General features: G+C 48.7%; 1 protein-coding gene across 1 annotated transcript in view; it reads left to right on the top strand.

The window, feature by feature from the left end:
• The first annotated feature begins 6493 nt into the window (after window positions 1-6493).
• CNDP1 (carnosine dipeptidase 1) overlaps window positions 6494-15984 on the top strand; it is a 27038-nt gene continuing 17547 nt past the window's right edge. The window contains exons 1-2 of the mRNA XM_034996029.1: window positions 6494-6567; window positions 13607-13732. Coding sequence (XP_034851920.1) covers window positions 13649-13732 — 84 coding nt within the window. The 5' untranslated portion in view covers window positions 6494-6567; window positions 13607-13648. The remainder of the gene's footprint in view (window positions 6568-13606; window positions 13733-15984) is intronic.

Below are 15984 nucleotides of genomic sequence, written 5' to 3'. Positions count from 1 at the left end.
GACTGTGGACCACCTTGGGCTCCCAGCGGAGCCTGGTACAGTCCATTCCTTTCGAGTTCATGGCCAGGATTGTAAATCACCTGTGTTTAGGAGAACTTGTTACTCTGTGGCCCACAACAATGGCCCCCTTATGGAATGCTGCATAAAAAGATGGTTTGCAGAATTCCACTGACCTGTGTTCTTTGAAATGGCCTTTGTGAAGAGGCTGCTTCAATGCATACCTTGAACAGTTATTTAGGAAGAAGAGAAGTTCCTTGGAGTGACAGGTGGTCGTGGCCAAAGCCTACTTGAGAGGGAACGGTGTGACTTTGACCCAAATCTTTGATGGAGATGGTCCTGTGGCCCCAACCATGCATGTAGGAGAGATCAGGGACCAACCCTGCTCATGATAACCCTTGGAGATCCGGCTTCATGGTCTGTGTGTTTTGAAAGATCTCTCGAAGTGAATTGGAGCCGTAGCCTGTTAGGGGTTGAATTGTGTCTCCCCCCACCCACCAAATGCATACGTTGAAGTCCTAACTCCCAGTACCTCAGAATGTGACTTTATTAGGATATAGGGTCTTTGAAGATGCAGTTAATTATGATGAGGCCATACTGGAGTAGGGCCGGCCCTAATCCAATATGACTGATGTCCTTACGGAAGGGGGACATTTGGACACAGACACATATGGGGAGAAGGGCATGTGAGGATGAAGGCGGAGATTAGGTGATGTGTTTGCAAGATGAGGAACACCAACCAGCCAGCAATCAGAAGAGGCCAGGAGGAGGTTCTCCCTCACAGCCCTTAGAAGGAAGCAACCCTGCCAACACCTTGACCTTGGGCCTCCAGCCTCTGGAACTGGGGGAGAATAGATTTCTGTTGTTTAAGCCACCCCCAGTCTGCAGTACGTCCTTGTAGCAGCCTGAGCAGGCTAACACAGGGCGTATAACACCAGTTTAGCTCATACGTTACGTAGCATTCATCACGAGGGCCCACGACGACGGAGCAGAGGCTTTGACCCTGCTCAAGGCAAGAAGCTGTGTTCCCGTTGCTTCTGTCTCAGCTCTGCTGACCTTGGGCGCACACACTCCTCTCAAGGGTCACGCCCTCCGCGCGTGCCCAGTGAAGCACCTGTTGTATCACCCACAGCCGGAGCTGCCCTGCTGTTCTTCAGTAGCATCAGATGACTTCCGGGCCACTACGTCCTCCCATTATCTGTGCGTATGAGATGCATTGTCTCTTCCTCTGCCTTCGAATTGAATGAGTATCTCTGAAGCCTCTTTGTTTTGCAGATGTGAATAGGTCCACTAGTCCTGCCTCGTCTTCCTTCTGGGGGCAGGGGTGGGAGCACAGACAAGCCATTTGCCGAGACATAGCTAATACGGCCAGCTGAGGGCCTAGATGAGACCTTCTCTTCCCCTTTCCTTTGAGGTCCAGGGGAATTGCTAGAGGCTACAGAACTTCAGCCCAATGGATCCCAAACTAGGAAGAGTGGTGAGTAGACCCTCCAACGTCCAGAGTCTAGGGGACCAGACTGCTAGACCTCATTTGCCTAAGGAGTGTGTGTGCTGTGTGTCCTGGGCGTCAGGTGGGTAGAACGGATGCTCATGTGGCCCTTGCGATGCCGCCACCAGAAATGTTCTTAGGTACTCACTGTCTCCCCCCAAGGGAGGTGGTATCTGGAAGATTTTCCAGGAGCTTATGCAGTGCCTGGCATGCAGTTGTGCCAGTGAGTGGTGGAGCCCGGCGGGGACTTGGATGAGGCCCCAGCAGCTGCTGCAGGTGGGGCGAGCTAGGACATAGGCCAGTGTGCTTTTCCATGCTCGTTTTTTCTTCCACAAAGCGCATTTTCCTATTAAGTATTCATAGCTGTTGAATGTAGAAGGCAGGGTACCACCTAGAGGAAGATGGAAGATGTGGAGAATCATACACATGCAGGTGCAAACTGCTGCCTTTCTTGCTAAACCCTGAACTCCCCACCCCCAACCATTTGTGTGCCTAGTTGTGGGGTGGAGGCCCAGGAATCTGCATTTTAAGGGTGTCATTCAGTGATTTTTAGTGTATTCACAGATACGTGCAACCATCACCACAGCTGATTTTAGGATATTTTCATGACTTCATTAAAGAAATCCTGTACCCTTCGCAATGACTTCCCTATTTCCCAGTCCTACCTCCAGCCCCGAGGAACCCTGCATCTGCTTGGATCTCTTTTAGGGCTCGCTACGGTGCAGGCAGTTAGCTGTTTAACAGGAAGCACTTCTAAGGAAACAAAAATAAAAGTTTAGATTCTAACAAACTCCAAAATCTGTATTTGAGTCTAGAGGGCGATCAGTTGAGATTTTTCGGGATGTTGGGTTTGGAGCATCTTTAGATGGTGCAGCAGTGGGTGTGATTCTGCTGAATTCCTGCTTTGCTGTTTGGGTGACTCTGGTGACGGGCACTGGGTGTTCTGGTGAACTTCCTTCATGGCCCCGCACAGCCGCAGGTGGGAAAAGGTGTCCGTGTATGAACCACTGCAGTGATTTCTTGCAAGTTTATATCAGCTTCGGTTTGTAGGGCTTTCGGGAAAAGGGAAGTTTGAGTTCTTAGTGATTCCAAGTCAGAGGGTGGGAGAAAATTGGAAACATTAGTTTGGAGAGTTGTAGCTAGTTATTGGAGGAAACAGAAAGAGCTGGGGACCCAGCCTGGTTTATAGGTGGGTGACAGTGACTAGAAGTGGGGCCTGATAATGGGTGCACTACAGTTCTGCGCTGAAACACAGTATTCTCTCTACCATCACCTCCGTTTCTAGCAGATGTAATCACAGTAGGATTAATTTGTTCCTAAAGTAAGTCTAGTCGCATTACACTTGGCCTGGTTATTTATGTAAGTGCAGCAAGAATAGTGATTGGTCATATAGGCTCTTCTTAAGTCTGCTTTGCCAGAACTTTCAATAAAGAATCTCAGATCAGACTTTTCTAAAGTTGCTCTAGACCAGGAAGTCAAGCCAAGGACTTGCCATCATTCTTCGCCTGCAGTACCTACAGATCTGGGTGAATTCCTCTCTTCTTAAGGGTCCCCAAGATCTATTTTTAATAATTTTTTTATTGAATTATAATTAACACAGTGTTATTTTCAAGTATACAATATAACGATTCAACAATTCTAGATATTATTTCATGCTCTCTATGATAAGCGCAATCACCAATGTTACTACCTTGTACTGACTATATTCTCTATGCTGTACTTTTTATCTCTGTCAATTATTTATTTTGTAATTGGAAGTTTGTACCTCTTAATCCCTTTTATCTATTTCACCCATTCCCCGCCTCTCCTCTGGCAACCACCAGTTGGTTCTCTGTATTTAAGAGTCTGGTTTTCTTGTTTATTTGTACCTTTGTTTTGGTTTTCAGATTCCACATATAAGTGAAATCATATGGTATTCGTATTTGAAGTTTCCTGGGTCTGCCAGAAAGTGTCCATCCTTACTCGCCTGTGAGGCTAGAAACTGTTTCTGTAAGCAAGAGACCAGGCTGGTTTGGGGGTGCTTTACTGGTTTGATAAAGTCAATTTTAGTTCCTTAAAACTGGTCATATCTGATTCTATGCATATTATTCTCAAATTTGGCCTTCCAGTCAAGGCTTTGATAATCAATGTTTTAAACTATATACTCTTATGAAGAGGACAGATTCCTATTTAATGTATGCATTTGCATACACACACACATATATGAATTATATTGCAATGAAAATAAGAGCACTCAATAAAAGTTTACAAATTCTGGAGGGCTCAGGCAGGGAGAAAAGCATAAATGTTTCATTTCTGTTTACAGAGATAATTTATCAGATTACTGTAAGTTAAAGATAGCTTAAGAAAAGAGATAAAGGGTTTCCTTAAATCTTAAAGGAACGAGCATGATTTCAAACAAAAAGTTAAAAAATGACAATCATCCTCATCAGTTCGTCTGGTTCCCTGTAGTGAACTTTTGTTTTGCTTGATTCTGGATTAGAAGTTTTGTGATGGCATCAGCTCTTTCTTATTCTGGGAATCCATGCTCAGCCCCATGGCGGGGTCTGGGAGCCCCTCTAGTGCTCCATCATGGAGCGTTCTTGCTGCAGCTGATTACAGATATTCTGGGAGAAGAACCAGAGTGAGGCAGTAACCATCTGTGACTAAGACTGAAACATAGCCGTGGCTACAGATGTTCGAAAGCTCATTTTGAACTGACTGAAATTTGGTTATTTCTGAGGGACACAGCATTTCAAATTAAACGTTGGAATTATGATGGATTCGATGTACAGTAAGAACATGGACAGATTTCTAGAAATTTTATACAATTTTTGAGATACTTGTATTAGTAAACCTACAAATATAACCTGCAGAAGGTTAAACATCACTTTTATTTGTCAATGCTTCTCATGTAATTTAACATATCACATAGGCCTAATTATAGTTTAGTTAATTATAGTTAATATCACTCCCAAATCGTTGAGATTTTCCAGGGACCCTCGGGAAAAATCCCCAAATTGGTTCTAGGTCAAAAAGACTTCATTTAGAATTTGACTTTTGGAAGTTGTCAAAAATGTCCAGAGGTTTAAAACTTGATTAAATATGATCAGAGTTCACATGACATAGTAACTTCGTTGTCTATTTAACCAGAGAGACAATTTAAACATTGCAAGGGCAAATCAGAAAGTCACATAGTTTGGGGGGAAAAAAAAGGAGGAAGAAGAAGAAAAAACACTTTAGTTCTTTTAATATTGAGGAGACTCAGCTTTCTTAAGTAATCAAAGACCTGATTAAGGCAACATGAAGTACAGGAGGTTATTTTGATAAGGCACATAATCTTTATTTTCTGGGCAGATTGCTCAACATGTAAAGAACAATCTTTTACAATAATCCAAGAAAATCTTGTTCTTTGAATTGAGAAAGAATATTCAGTTGTAGTTTTACATAGTCACACTGTTGAGAGTAGAGCTCTTAAAAAAAAACTTATAATAAATTCATTTACTTTTCTCCAGTTTCACTACACAATATAAGATTTTCTCTCTTTTTGCCCAACTTTTGATACTTGTTTTTATTTTTTATTTTCCTGTTTTTAAATTTTGAGACAGCCTTTAGATAACCCCTAAACTAGGACAAAATTTCTTTTCTTTTAATAAGAACACATCTTCACACCTTACATACCCCCCCTTTTTTTTTTTTTACCAAAACCATATCTTACTTTCCTTGTGTACTTTGTATACAGAGTTTATTTCTTTACCCTAACTATTCTCAGCAGTTTTACTTACATATATAGATTAGAATTCTTAACCCTTGTAACTTTGATATCTAGTGAACACCGGGAGGTAAGCAGTTGTGAGCTGGTTGTTACGTATTCTGTAGATCAGTAACTTTATGAATACATCATTTCATAATTTTTACAGACCTATGCTTCCTCGTAGTACAGTTGACTTTCAATGTGGCAAAAGAATATATTTACCAATAGACTTATCTAACTTTTGTCTCTCTGTAATAAGCCAAAAGTAGATAAACTTATGTTTAAAACTTAGGTTTATAAATGGTTTCAGTATTTTATCTTATTTAGAAATGGACTGGATATTTAATGAATATCCATCATTAAGCTTAGTATAATTTTAAGGTTTCAAGTTACCAAAAAGATTTTGGAAACTTTTTAAGCAGACATATTTTATAAAAACCTGAGCACTGTTTGGGTTGCATCTGGGAGGAGAGTGGAGGTAGGGGCTGCCAAGTCCTGACAGCTGTCTGGGCATCCCACAGAGCTCCTGCCTCAGGGGGCATGTGGGTGGATTGCTTATGGGATGGAGCCCAGACAAGCTGTTTTAAGTTTAGCCTCACTAATTTGGGGCCCATAGGAAATGCAGCAGGAGGAAGTGAACCAAAAGGATAGCCCCACTCCTCCCCCTCCCAGCCCTGTACACCGGACAGTAGGTCATTCCTGCACATCCAGGTGCAAGGGACTCTTGTCCCCAAAGCACCTCTCCCCTCTGGCCCCCATAATTCCTCAAGTGTCCTGCATCTCAATTGCTCTTTCAAGTGATTACAATCCTCCCCATTCAGAAGCTCTCTGGTTGGAACAGAGGTGCCTTTTTTGGACTATGCATGGCACTGAAAAGGACCACACTCAGCTTCCAAGGCCACTGGCACATAAAGTTGGGGGCGCTGTTCCCTGTCTACCACTGAAGGAATGGGGTGCAGCGCATCCTGAGGGAGTGGGGAATTTGTGAAAGGAGAGAAGCAAGGGGGGAGTGTGCCTAGGTGGAGGGGAGAGTGTGCCCAGGTGGAGGGGGGAGTGTGCTCAGGTGGAGGGGGGGAAGTGTGCCCAGGTGGAGGGGGGAGTGTGCCCAGGTGGAGGGGGGAGTGTGCCCAGGTGGAACCTCCCAAAAACTGTAGGATGAGGAGCAACCCAGTGCCCCGGGCTCCCTGAGTCTGCTGTACTAAGAGGTTTTAGCTTTACAGGTTGCTTGGGCACCTTGTTACCTCACTCCACCTTGTACTGCGTGCAGCCCGGGGTCTCTGCAGGAGCAAGGGTCTGGGGCAACGGCACAGAGCCCAGAGCCCCTGTTGACGTGCACCTTGGTTTACAGGTGAGCTCATGGTGAGGGGCCCGCAGTTATTAATATATCCCATGTCCTCGCCTTGGAGGCTGAGGGTGTCCAGGACATGGATGTTTATGCCTTTTCAGGCACAGTCACTGGAGCACGCAGCTTTTCAGGAAGCTTTTTCTTCCTGCGGATCCTATCCCCCTAGACTTGGGAAAGTGTGTGGTGAGGCGTGTTCCCAGGGAGTCTGCATGTGGGCACTGCACACTGAGGCTGGGGAGCCCCTGCCTTCTAGGAAGGGAGATCACTGTAGGGACTTCTGGTCAAGGCTCCCATCCGCTTCAGATACCCCAATTACATGTGCTTTCAATTTTTGATTACAAAGACATGGACTCAGAAACACAATAAATATCCCTACTGAACAAAAAAAAAAACAGTGGGGAGCAGGGGCTGAGGCTGCTGCTTTGTTGGACTCTGGGTCTACAACAGGCCGTGGCGTCCAGGAGTGAGACTCCTGCAGGGTCATAGGTCCCAGAGTGCCCGGGCATGGACGGCAGTTGGAGCCATTGCAGAAGCCCCTGCGGTGGTGCATCCCAGCCCCGCTGCACGCTGTTTGGGAACGAACGCTAAGCCGCCTGCTTAAGACCCGATCGTGGACCAGGCATTGTGGGGCGCCTGGAGGAGGCAGCCACGACAGCCCGAGGCAGAAAGCATTCTGGAGAAGGAGAATAGGACGGCTGTCACTGAAGTGGGGCCCGCCAGTGATGACCCGGAAGTACCTAAGACCCACAGGAAGAAAGCCCACAGATTAACGGAGAAGCGAGGCCATAGCCTCCGAAATACAAACCCTAGAACTTGCTTAAAATGGATGCGAATGATGTATGTTTACATTCTTCAAGAGATGGATGATTGCGTGCGGAAGGCATATATGAGTCAAGAACAGACTGGTATGAAACACAACCACTTAGAAGTCCTGAAAATGGAAATTAGTCATTGGAAAAACTCAGGAGTTCAGGTAAATGCATAACTAGCCCCCAAGAGAGACCTAGTCACCTGCACAACACCGTGTCCAGGAAGCAGAGCGAAGAGGAAAGAAGAAAAAAAGAAAAGCTGAGAGAACTGGAGAACACATGACAGATTGAAAGACAGGTCGTAGTTCTAGAAAGAGAGTCAAGGGAATGGCAGAGAAGCCGCGCTAGGAGAGAGAAGGAGAATTTTACCGAAGAAACGAAGACACAAAGGAGTCTTCAGTTTGCTAATGGATGCTGAGGATTGAGCAAGACGTACCAGTATGTCAGACACCTCACAGTGAAGCTGAGGAGTAAGAGGAAATCCGAAATCCCTTAGGGGAGGAGGGGTACCGTCGGCCACGATGCTCTGCGGGGGGTGTGCTGGTTGCGGGTGCCCGGCATGCACAGGGCCCCGGGGGCTGCAGCAGCTGGTGTGCACTCTGTGGGTGCACAACTCGGGGCTGCCAGGCTGTGGATCGGGGACAGAGGCCAGGAGAGCCTCCCGCAGAACGAGGAACACATCCAGTGTGGGTTTTCTGGAAACCTCGAGACTCTTGAGATTGCCGGGAGGGAGCAAAATCTGCCCAAATTTACATTTACATTTCCCTTATTCATGTTATAGCTGAAATAGACCAATTTTGCTTTTTTACACAGTGTTGAGATAGAAGTTGTGACGTCAGTGGAGATCAAGTACGCTTGGTGTCCTTCAGGACTCTGCACGTAATTGTTCCCTAGGAGCTGACTGGGGTCTTAGTCTGCGACAGGCACTTAGGGAGGTAAGGGAGACAAAAGTCCTAGCCCTCCTACAACTTACCTTCAAGCAAGTCGGATCATTATGAAGTGGACACGTAATAGAATATGAGGTAAAATAAAGCGCAGGGTGGCCTGCGTCAAAATTCACGTCCACCTGGACCCTCAGAATGTGACCTTATTTGCAAGTAGGGTCTTTGCAGATGTAATCAGTTAAAATGAGGTCATACTGGGGTGGGATGGGCCCTAAAGCCTCTGCCAGTGTCCCTCTGGGAAGAGAGGGGACGCGGAGCCACACCCAGGCGGAGGCAGGTGAAGCCAGAGGCGCAGATCGGGGCCCTGCACCTGTGAGCCGGGGGCGGGGGCCCCAGGATGGCCAGCCACTCCCGCACGTTGAGAAGAGGCAAGGAGGGACTCCCCTAGAGCCCTCAGAGGGATTTCTAATTTCCGACCTGCAGAACCCTGGGAGAATCCGTTCCTGTGGGACGTTGTTCCAGCAGCCCTAGGGAACTAACATGGGGGATGGACGTTCCTGCCCTCTCCTCGGGCTGCCTTTGTTCCCGAACTTCCATTTGTGGAACTGTTTCTTCACAGCCTGCGGTACTACTATTGCAAGAGGTGGCCAGGTCTGGGGTCTGCCCTTGCCTTTACGCTCCCGGGCCATCCGGGTCTCCTCGGCTCCTCTGTGCACACCGCCCTCGTCCCGCCTCCCTCCTCCTCCTGCTGGAGCTTCCAGATGCTTCTCTGTTCCGCTGCCGCCAGGACCCCGATTTCGTCTGCTGTGCCCTGAGATCAGACAGTCCCTCCTGCAGGTGGTTCAGATTTATCCTGTTCACACTCACACGAAAAGTCCACCAAATGAGATTTAAAGGAAGAAAGAGACAACAGTGGTTCCCGTCTAACCACAGCCGGGCGATCTTAGCACACGACGAGGGCCTTGCCGGGCACAGCGCCACTGATGATTTGGGCTTCACACCCTTCAGCCTCAGCACTGAAGGCCACGCCCGGCGCGCGGTCCTTGCCTTTGAGGAGACCCTCCAGCTCCACGGGTGACGCTGCCGTCAGGGCACCGCGCCTTTCAGGCCGTGACCTCGGCGACATGGCAGGCCTGCAAGGCCTCTGGCTCTCTCCTTCACCCCTTCTCCGGCTGTTTGCCGTCGCGCTGTGAACTGGCCCGTTTCCAGAGGGCAGCCGGCTTCGGAAGTGGCGCAGAGCAGGACGGCCTCTCCAGCTGATGTTCGGACAGGCCCAGGTCCCTGGCCAGACTGGAGGGAATGAAAAGGGTCACAAGAGGCCTTTCTGAGGTGACATCACGGGCAGACAATGCCTGCTTTCTCCTTCCCTGCGGCCTGCGTGGGGCGAAGACCGCAGGGCGAAGACCGGAGGGAGGCAGAGAACATGCACCCCAGCAGTCGGGAGTGGCCAGGATAGAGCACTTAGAGCACTGTGTACAGAGCCTGGGGCCCCGAGGGCACTGGGGGCAGGCTTCCTGCCTGTCCTACCTGCTCCCCAGGACCGCACCCAGCTCCTCTTCCACCCCCTGGCTTCTGGCCCTCTCTGGTGGAGAAACTGGCGGTTCTGGGGACTTTCTGGGGAGCTCTGCTCCCTGAAACCCTCTCCTTCATCCTAGACTGCCTCCAGGCTGCCTTCCGAAAGCCACGCCGCGGGCTTGCTCAGGCTTCTAGGGACTTGCTGAGGAGTTAGTTAATCTCTGCAGAATCACTGAGTTCAGTTCAGCTCCTGCAGGGGAATTAACACATTCCAGGAAAGCCTGGTTTGGGGTTGGGATTTTATTTTTAATCCTGTCATAGTGAAATAAAGTAGGCAACTCAAGCATTTTTTCTGCATTATAACAAATCCATCCAAGCAGATCAGCCTCTGTAAGACAATCACACTGGGCTCCAGAAGACTCGGTAAGTAGAATTCTTGGTGTGCAGGTTGACTCTGGCACTAAAGTTTCTTACAGGCAGAAAAGGGTTTGGCCTCTGGCCATTGTGTGCCTGGGGGGGAGGCCAGCTCAGTCAGGCTGTCTATGGTGGGAGGCAACCCTGTTTTCATTTTCTATTGTTGATTCTAGTCAACTTCAAAATCCAACCACAGTAGCAAATGGGGAGGGAGTGGGTTTCATCAACAGCTTACCCCATTCCCAGCCCCCTTTTAGGGCACCTGCTGTGTTCCAGGTGGGTGGTGGATGTGCCCTTCTGAAGGCAGCCCATGGTGATTTCAAGGCTGCCATCAGCTAAGCACACGGAGCATCTAACTTTGTCCAGTTGTCTGGAGCTGGGAGAGGACAGTGAAAACAGGCCTGCGTCCCAGGGGACGCTTGGCAGTAGCGGGGCTGGGGAGGCTCTAAGGAGGTGGAGCTGGACTGGGGCCCAGGGGCGGTTACACCACAGACCTGGGCCTAACTTCAAGAAGTCTTAAAAGGTAAAGTGTTTAAAACTAAGATTCAGCACAGGGGCTCTAGGAAATTTGTTCCCAAAGAACAACCAGCTGGAATTAGCAGAAGCCTGTGGAGCAAGAAAGGTTTCGTCTGGGACGGGCCCCACAGGGCTGGGCTACCTGCTCCCCCAAGAAAACAGGAAGCCCAGGGCCTTCCCGGCTCTGCCCCCGTGACCCCATGCTTCACCTTCCAGTTCTCTGGCAACTTTCTATATCTACAGAATTTTGTTGGGTGATTAGTTCAAGGTCAAGCGTGACTGTAACACAAGGAGACAAGCGGAAAGGTAAAGGAACATGAGAAACTCCAGGGGGGGGGCCGATCTGCAGCCTGGGTCCCACCCAGGATCTTAAAGGCGGGGCTGGTGCCCAGTGAATCCCCGTGGGCCTGAGGGTGAAGGACAGCAGGGCTCTGTCGGCTCTGCAGGAAGGGGGAAGTGAGGGGTGAAGTGTGCAGGAACAGTCTTTCTGGAAGATCAGTCTTTGGCCTGCGGCTCCCACTGGGAAGGAGGCAATTCCCACGGACACTGGAAATATTCTCGGTCCTTGCGGTCACCGTTTTCCTTCTTTGCCCGTGGCTCCCTTTTCTTCTTCAAATTCCCCTTTTTATTTTTTATCAGAGAGGAGCATCAAATAATTTTTAATGGAAATTGAACAAATGAATAATAAAAGTTCAAATATTGATTTAGGTGTATCAGCTGCAAAAAATTAGCCTACTCCATTTCAAAGGGCTTTTCCTGGGTGCCCAGAGCTCCATCTTCCTGCCAGTGCGGGTCTGAGGACTCATTTCCTTGGGATTTATTTGTAACCTTTGGCTTTTGGCTCTGCTTAGCCGAGTTTAGCTGAATCCAGCCTCAGTCCTCTCAGAACAGAAGGCAAAGGGGGCTTGTCAACGGCCCACTGGCACCATCTACTGGACTAAATTCTTAATCTGTTCATGAATGAGCCCGGCTCCCTTTCACCTTTTTTTTTTTTTTTTTAAGATTTTATTTATGAGAGAGAGAGAGAGAGAGCATGAGCAGGGGTAGGGGCTGAGGGAGAAGTCGACTCCCCGCTGCGCAAGGAGCCTGACGACATCACGGGGCTCGATCCCAGGACCCTGGGATCATGACCAGAGCTGAAGGCAGACGCTTAACCTACTGAGCCGCCCAGGCACCCCTTTTTACCTTATTTTTACCCACTCCTTTGCTTCCTTTATGGGCATTTCTCCAACTTGGTGATATATTATTGAATGAGTGCTTCCGTTTATGATCGCTATTTTTATAATGACTGTATTGCACTGTAATTCACATGCCTTACAATACAGTTCACCCATTTCAACTGCACACTCCAATGGCTTTTAGTATATCCAGTTGTGCAGCCGTCACAATTTCAGAACATTCCAGCCACCCAGAAAGAACGCCTGCCCATCAGCACTCGCTCCCCATTTCCCCCAATCCTCCCAGCCCTCGGCAGCCTGCCAGGTCCCCCGTCTCAGGATCTGCCTGTTCTGGACATTCCACATACATGGGCTGATAATGCAGATGGTAATCTGCAGTATCTGTGTCCGGTTTCCTTCACTTCCCACCATGTGCTAAAGGTTCGTTGGTGCCGTGGCGTGGGTCAGCCCTCCATCTGTTTTCGTGGCTGAGCAACATCCCCTTGTGTGTGGCCGCCACGTCTTGTGTATCCGCTCGTCCGCGGATGGTCATTTGGATTAGCTCTGCCTCTCGGCTGCCAGGAGGAATGCCGTCGGGGGCCTGCCCAGGAAGGGGCCGCCGCCTCACATCCCCACCTGTTGTAGGACTTCTCCATTTTAACCCGTCCTCGTGGGTGTGAAGTGATTTTCATCTCCCTGATGGCTAATGAGCTTGAGCATCTTTTCATGTGCTTATTGGCCATTGGTGAGAGAAATGTCTCTTCAAATCCTTTGCCCACTTTTAAACTGGGTTAATTCGTATTTTATTATTGAGTTGCAGTTTCTTGTATTGTAGACACGAGTCCTCACCTCGGCCTGGAAGCGGAGGCCAAGGGAGGAAGCAGCCTACATCTAAAATGGTTCTATTGTAAAAATGTACAACAATCCAGAAGGAAGAGCTGGGCGGGAAGAAGAGCATTAGTTTAGCTCGGAACCTGGTCAGCCTACCCTCCTCTGGACCCAGTTTTTCTGCTCTGAGCCCAGCCTGGAGCCCACCATGGGGGCGGAGGGATGGTGGAAAGGGGCCGCGGGGGAGGGAGGAGGGGGGAGGCCGGGGTCTCTGGCAGGTCCCACATTTACAGTTAGGGCCCCCTCAGGGATGGAAGCAGAGAGGCCAGAAGGGTTTGCGGGGAGACGAGAGCGTGGCTAACAGTGTCCACGTGAGCCTCAGGCCTTCCGTGTTGCATCGCAACAGGGCTTGGGAGTTTCTGCGGAAGGCCCTGTACCTTTAGGAGCGATGGGAGAAACGCACAAGACCACACAGGATTTTAGAGAGTCCTTACCAAATATTTTTTTTCTAATAAACTGGTTGATCATACAGAAAAGTTTTGTTTTGTTTTGAAGTGCTTCCCACTAATCTCTCTTACAAATATTGCCCCTGCCACCTGGGCGTAGGGCGCTGACTTACCTTCTCAGGACGAGAGCCGATGGGAATGATTCCATGGCAGGAACAACCCAAGCGTGGCGTTGAGAGACGGGCTTGTTTTCTTGGTTTCTGTCTTACTGAAATTCTTAAGTGTTGAAAATGAAGCATTTCGGTGAAGATAAAGAAAAGGATATCTTTCCTGTTCTACTACCTTTGTTATTTTAGTCCAAATGACTGGAAGCAGCTGTGTTGGATAACATAAGCTTTCTTGAATTATTTGAAAGGTTGAAAGTCCAAAATCCGGTATTTATTTTGCTGTCCCTCCCCTATGGCCCACTCCAGGTGTCCTCTCTCCTTGCCTCCCTGCTGCTGCTTGAGAGAGGCATGTTCTCTCCGTCCTCCCCGCCCGCTGGGCTGTTGGAGAAGGCCTTCCAGTACATCGATCTCCATCAGAATGAGTTTGTACAGGTAGGAGAAACTACACCCACAAAATGCTTGCATGACATACCCTTTGGGTATCTGGGTGAATGCTTATTTGCTGGGAGGTGTGGATTTTTTTTTTTTTTTTTTTTGCCTGAAAACTTAATTCCATTTAAAATGCCCATGGCGGGTGCCTGGGTGGCTCAGTTGGTTAAGCGACTGCCTTCGGCTCAGGTCATGATCCTGGAGTCCCGGGATCGAGTCCCGTATCGGGCTCCCTGCTCGGCAGGGAGTCTGCTTCTCCCTCTGACCCTCCTCCCTCTCATGCTCTCTGTCTCTCATTCTCTCTCTCTCAAATAAATAAATAAAATCTTTAAAAAAAAAAAATTCTTTAAAAAAAAAATAAAAAAATAAAATGCCCATGGCTCCTCGCTGAGTTAAACTAATAAATATTTGTTACATTTGGGGAAGAGATCCCTCCGCAGCCTTTCCTCCTAGAGAGGGCATTCCTAGCGTGTTGATCAGGACTGTCTGGGTAGCGATGATGCCCGCTGAGCTCAGGCTGACCCTGGACCATCATCAGAGTGCCCATGCCCCGTGTTAGAGGGGCCTTGTTGAGGCCCCCTCCTCCTGCAAAGCCTTCCTGCGACTCATCCCCCACCCCCACCCCCCATGACGCCATCCCAGAGTAATACCACCTGGCTACAGCAAGCTTTAGGTCCAGAGTTCTGCCAAGTTCAATGTCAAAGCTGTTTTGTAGTCCTTGTGCAATGTGCACTTTATCTCCTCCCTTATAATCCTCTGCTCCATTCCGAACTCACTACGTGGCAAACTGCCCGTGGTGTGGGCATACATCTCGGGGGAGAAGAATGGAGCCGGAGGGCTAGGAGCAAGGAGAGAGGGAGGCCTGGGAGCAGAAGGGTGGGCGCAGGGAAGGGCCGTAGCCTCCATCAGCCTGCAAGTCCCCTTCTTCTCTGCTGACCTGCTTGTCCCCTGGCATATGGGTGAGTTGAGTCCACCACAGCCGGGGACTCCATGACATGTCACAGGATCTTGTCCCCTGAGCCCCCATGCCATGTGTGGCCCACAGTTTGTGTTCAGTATATGTATACTGGAGCAACCAGCCAATGTTAGCAACAGTCAAGAGTTCGTGTCTCCTGCTATCACACAACGCTGAATGGCCAGGCCGCAGGTCCTAGACTTGACCTTCATGGAATCCTTCCTCGTGCTCGTGGGAGTATTGACTTGACATAATGCCTATTGGGTTTTTGAAGACTGAGTGGGGACTCTGGCTGTAGGTTGGAATTAGCAGGGGGAGAGGGACAGCGTGTGGGGGAGATACGTTGATTTGGGTCTTTGAGCCAAAACTCTCCTCTCTGCAACTTCCTCACATGTATCCAATCCATTACCTTTAGGGACCACTTGGCAGCATCTGTTCTATGAATTCCAGTTTAAGTGTGTAAAACACAATATTCCTTAGGCTAAATGAATTTCTTCGTAATAAAAATTAAAGTGCTACAACCAGAACAGAGATCAGACTAAAATAAGTTGGAGAATCCAAGATCAGTCACCCAAAGTATGCGTAGTTTTTTTAATAAAAATGGTGGCTATCCCAGTATAAGCAACTCGAGCTTATAATCAATCAATGTGATTGATTATTATTGGTAATTCAATATTAGTTCGAGTTCGTTGAGCACCTGCCAGCAGCCAGGCACTGAGCTAAGTCTTATGCACGTCATCATCTCTAATCCTCACGGAAAGGAATGCTTGTTTTCTTTGATGACTCCCCTCGCTTCTGTGGCCAGCTGTGTGCCTTTTCCACACATTAAGCAACTATCTAGTTCTCGGGACACCCCACAGTCCGACTCCCTTCTGACACCACCTGCCTGGTGTGAGTGTCACCCTCCTACCCCCACCGCCAATAGTGGGTGCCAGTCGCATTCAGGCAGTGAGACCCCCTTATTTACATGTCCCAAGCGGTTGCAAGTCAGGGCTCCCACGAACCCTGCTCTAGTCCCATCTTTTGCTAGAACAGCTCTAGAACCCAGGAAAACACTTAATTATGTTTGCCATTTGTTATGTAATAAAGGACATGATAAAGGGTAGATACAAGCAGCTGGATGAAGAGGCACATAGGGCAGGGTCTGGAGGCACCTTCTGTCCCACTGGGGTTGGGGTGCGCCACTCTCCAGGCTGCAGTCACCAGCCTGGAAGATCTCTGAACCCTATACTTTCGGGGACGCTTATGGAGGCTTCATCATGTGGGCATGAGTGATTATTAACTCATCTCCAGCCCCTCG

The sequence above is a fragment of the Mirounga leonina genome, unplaced genomic scaffold, assembly GCF_011800145.1.
Source record: "Mirounga leonina isolate KUSES-001 unplaced genomic scaffold, KU_Mleo_1.0 Mir_93, whole genome shotgun sequence".
Taxonomy (NCBI): Eukaryota; Metazoa; Chordata; class Mammalia; order Carnivora; family Phocidae; genus Mirounga; species Mirounga leonina.
This window is presented reverse-complemented; position numbering and strand designations above follow the sequence as displayed.